The sequence below is a fragment of the Cupressus sempervirens genome, chromosome 2, assembly GCF_028749045.1.
Source record: "Cupressus sempervirens isolate cs-2001-9-10 chromosome 2, ASM2874904v1, whole genome shotgun sequence".
Taxonomy (NCBI): domain Eukaryota; kingdom Viridiplantae; phylum Streptophyta; class Pinopsida; order Cupressales; family Cupressaceae; genus Cupressus; species Cupressus sempervirens.
The window spans coordinates 678,111,280-678,115,505 of NC_143119.1; the positions used below are offsets into that span (position 1 = coordinate 678,111,280).

At 33.4% G+C, this 4,226-nt stretch overlaps 1 protein-coding gene and 1 pseudogene across 1 annotated transcript; both read right to left on the reverse strand.

Moving 5' to 3' along the window:
• Positions 1 to 2,267: 2,267 nt before the first annotated feature.
• Positions 2,268 to 3,150, reverse strand: LOC149575181 (flavonol synthase/flavanone 3-hydroxylase-like). The gene is made up of 2 exons (XM_089815026.1): positions 2,797 to 3,150; positions 2,268 to 2,650 (listed from the first exon to the last, which is right to left on the reverse strand). The coding sequence occupies exons 1-2, from the start codon at positions 3,148 to 3,150 to the stop codon at positions 2,438 to 2,440; spliced, it is 567 nt and encodes a 188-aa protein (XP_089671152.1). The 3' UTR covers positions 2,268 to 2,437.
• On the reverse strand, positions 2,975 to 3,718 carry LOC149575182 (flavonol synthase/flavanone 3-hydroxylase pseudogene; annotated as a pseudogene).
• Positions 3,719 to 4,226: the final 508 nt, after the last annotated feature.

Consider the following 4,226-nt stretch of genomic DNA (forward strand, 5'->3'; position numbering starts at 1 on the left):
AAAAATTTAAAAATTTGCATATACATATTCCACTTGTTTATCGATTTCTCTGATTGACTCTTGTAACCTAAGATGAGTGACATCACATCTATTGAGAAGGTAATCACATATTTTACAATCTATCCCCTTTAATATATCCATCCTTGAGGATGATTCTGTAGTAGTTTTACGTTGCTCTTTAATCCTTCCAAAATAATTAATAACTATTCTATTGAGAAGGTAATCACATATTTTATGATCTATCCCCTTTAATATATCCCTCCTTGAGGATGATTCTGTAGTAGTTTTATGTTGCTTTAATCCTTCCAAAATAATTAATAACTACTCTATTAAAAGTGCAAATTCATCATGTCGTACTATAGGAAGACCTTGTTTACATAAATTTATTGCATTTTCAATAGAGCTAGAACTTATTTCTAACATTTCATTAATTCTTGTCGAGTTGAATAAAATAGTACAACACCCAGATGCAATATATAGAGAGAAGAGACATGGTCAATGCCTAAATTTCCTTGGATCATTGGTATTGAGTAACTCATAAGAGATTACTAGCTAGATATCCAATTGCATATTAAGAAAATCTTATCCAACATCTTCAAAAAATTTGGAAGATTCAATTAGTAGTATCCATTATTCATCACCATATTTAACTTATTTTGGACTCCTTTAAGTGCCAATTTTTTTGTGAGCTTTTTCTGATTTTCTCTTCTTGTTTTCCAACACTTTTTGCACCTTCATCAGTTTCTTTTGTAGACTCTTTTGCAGACTCCTCTTGATTATTAGTTGTATTTGAATATACTTTATACTTCAATTCTTTTTATTTTTTCTTATTTATTAAAAATTGAAATAAAGTTAAAATTGTTTATTTAAAAAATCCAATGTGACCTAAAATAGCTAAAAGGCATCACACAATGTTCTATCTATTGCCAAAATAGAACAATAGAAACAAAATAGAGAAAGAAAGAACTTCCAACTTAATTTTATTGAATGCTAGATACCAATTTATACAATAGCTTGACCCAACAACATTCTTAAATGATTGTTAATTAGATTGACAACAAACTACTTCATGATTGACAACACAGACAAACATGATAGCTAACTGAAACTTATGGGCACCTAACTCAAACACATCTACAATAAGAACTTGATTCAAACTAGAACTCTTTGACTCACACCTAAACTAAACTTGTGTTGCCAGCAACTCAACAAGGTTTTCCACATGTGCAACAATTATTATTGAGTACTATTGGAACATTAACTCCAACAACCCCACTTAATGTGACAACTAAGGAATCTTTATATAGAAATTATACTTTGAAAATATAGCATAGAGGAGTAAGACTTTATCATACTTATGTGGCTATTATCCAACCTCAAAACACCATTGGACACACCATTTCAAAATGAAATGTCTCATAACCCTCGTAAAGGTACAATGCCAAGCTTCTAGACTTTCAGATCTCTCCGAACTATTGGACACACCATCTCCACATGGGATGTCTCATAACCTTCGTAAAGGTATAGTTTCTCTAATCCTATAGCACCTCAAACTATTTAAGCATACATCTAGCCTCTACCACAGCTTTTCCTATTTTCCAAAGCATTGATCTCTTCAAAATCAAACAAATTTTTCAATGAAAACATAATCATCTAGTGGCTCTTCTCCTAGTCTCATCTTCTTAACAACTTCTTCTCTAATGGACAGAACTTAATAAGAAGATAGCTCTGATACCATATTGAAAAAATAGAACAGAAACAAAATAGAAAAAGAAAGAACTTCCAACTTAATGTTATTTAGTACTAGTTACCAATTTATACAATAGCTTGACTCAACAACATTCCTAAATGACTGTTAATTAGATTGACAACAAACAACTTCATGATTGACAACACCCACAAACTTGACAGCTAACTGAAACTTATGGATGCCTAGGTCAAACACATCTACAATCGAAACTTGATTCAAACTAGAACTCTTTGACTCACACCTAAACTAAACTTGTGTTGTCAGCAACTCAACAAGGTTTACCACATGTGCAACAATTATTATTGACTATTGTTGGAACATTAACTCCAACACTATCATGCCACATATTGATTAAGACTAGTGTTGATGTTTGATACTTAAATAAGAATCTAATAAGCAAATCCAAGACTTCATATAGGTAGAGTAAAAATTAAAACATCTTATTAAGATCATCATTTTTATTTATACATTAAATAGTGTAGTAGATGGTGATGTAACAATTGAAAAAATTCATGTATACAATAAAACACCTTATTAGAGTCGTCATTTTTATTTATACATTAAATAGTATATTAGATGATGATGTAACAATTGAAAAAATTCATCCAAACTATTAATGCAAGCTAGACCTGCTTAAATTTGAGCACAACTATTTCTTTCGTGATCCAGCTTGAAGTGCTTCTACATTCATTGCTTCAGCTTGTTCATCTTACGATGCTTAAACTCTGCAAAAGTCTTGGCATTGTACAAGGGAGGATTATTCTCATCAATGAGCTCTTTCATGGGACCGATAACTTTACCTGCAGGAGGAGCAAAAAATACAGGCCATGACATTCTCACTTTCTCTTTGCTCATCACACTACGATGTAGAACACTCTTATACTTTCCATTGCTCAAAACCTGCACCATTTCTATCAACCGTTACAAACAATACATTTGTCTTCACTATGATGTACAACTATACTTTTGATTGCTTAAAACCTACACTACTACTATACAAAACCAAATAAAAACACAAGAGAATTGAATACAAAGAATTAAATAACCTCCACTTGATCTCCAATGTGGACAGTGATAGCATTGGGGACATAATCTACACCAACCCAATGGCCATCTTTGTAGACTTGCAACCCCGGGACTTCATTGGGCACAAGAAGAGTCAATGAACTCATGTCAGTATGAGGTTCTACTCCCAAAGCAAGTTCTGGTTGAGGGCATGGTGGGTAGTAATTTATTTTCATCTCCATTTCCAAATCATCACCACCAAGCTCCTCTTTCATGGTGTGCTCTTCTACACCAAGATGAAGAGACAAGGCTGAGAGCAACTTATTCACCACATCCATAAGTGCTTTGGCATATTCATCATTCACCTCTCTACAATAAACACAACCACCATTCATCACCCCAAAACATATAAGCAAGAACAGATGAATGTAGAATATAGGAGACAAACAAACACATGAATGTTAGTAACTGGAAAGAGAGAAATAAGAGGGAGGATGGCGAGGCCAGGATTTGAAGTCACATCTTGAAGGAGGCCACAGAACATGGAAAAAGTAGTCAATCCACTCGAGCTTTCTATCAATATTATGGGCCAGTTTTGTGCCATAGCCCTCAAAAATACCAGCTGCCGCATTGTTGGAGTACTTCTCTTTCTCCTCGAGGGGAAGATCGAAGAACTCCTTCCCAACGTATTGAAGGCGTTGGATGAGTTGTTGAGAGATTCCATGGTTCACCACCTGAAAAAGACCCCACTCACTTGCAGCTCTTCCAATCTCTTCTATGGTTTTGTCACCTAAATCGGCCATATCAATGAGGGGAACTTTCACAGAAGGGCACTCAATGTTTGCATCGGGCCTTTCGTGCAATGGCCTTATAAACTCAGCTGGTATACTTGCAATCCCACTGCCTGCCAGAGATTGTACTCTAACTGCTGCCATGGTTTGTCTGCATATTTTATGGACTGTTTAGTAATATTTATAGAAGCTAAGGAAAAATGGGTTGAGTGGCAGATATGATGTTGAATGGTAGATACAGATTGATTCCGCCGCCGGTTAACCCTACAAACTTATCTTCGCCTGAGTTAGAAAATATCTTTCCCTTGGAATCAACTTTGGAATTGAACACACAATTCCTGGTCTTTTTTTTTTTTTTTTTGTAAATTGTCACTAAGTATATTATTTTTTAATAGTGCATTCATGAAATTTAAATCATGTGTCTTTTATTACTTCTTCTACTGGTGAAATGTAAATCATGCTCCTTTTAAATCCAATTGTAGAACTATATATTCATGGAAATGTCTATTTATAAAATTTATCGATGTATTGTAGAAATACTTTTTCCAAATGTAAATATTAATAGACATGGACAAATTTTTAAACAACTCATGTTTTTGACATGGAATTTTTGATAATAGAATAAAGCTTTTCTAAATAATATTCAAATATTATAAAAAAATACAATTAAATAGATATAA

Coding starts and splice junctions, on each gene's coding strand:
- LOC149575181 (XM_089815026.1), bottom strand. CDS start 3,150: ATGAATGGTGGTTGTGTTTATTGTAGAGAGGTGAATGATGAATATGCC. Junction 2,651..2,796: donor ACATTGGAGATCAAGTGGAG/GTTATTTAATTC, acceptor GAAATGGTGCAG/GTTTTGAGCAATGGAAAGTA.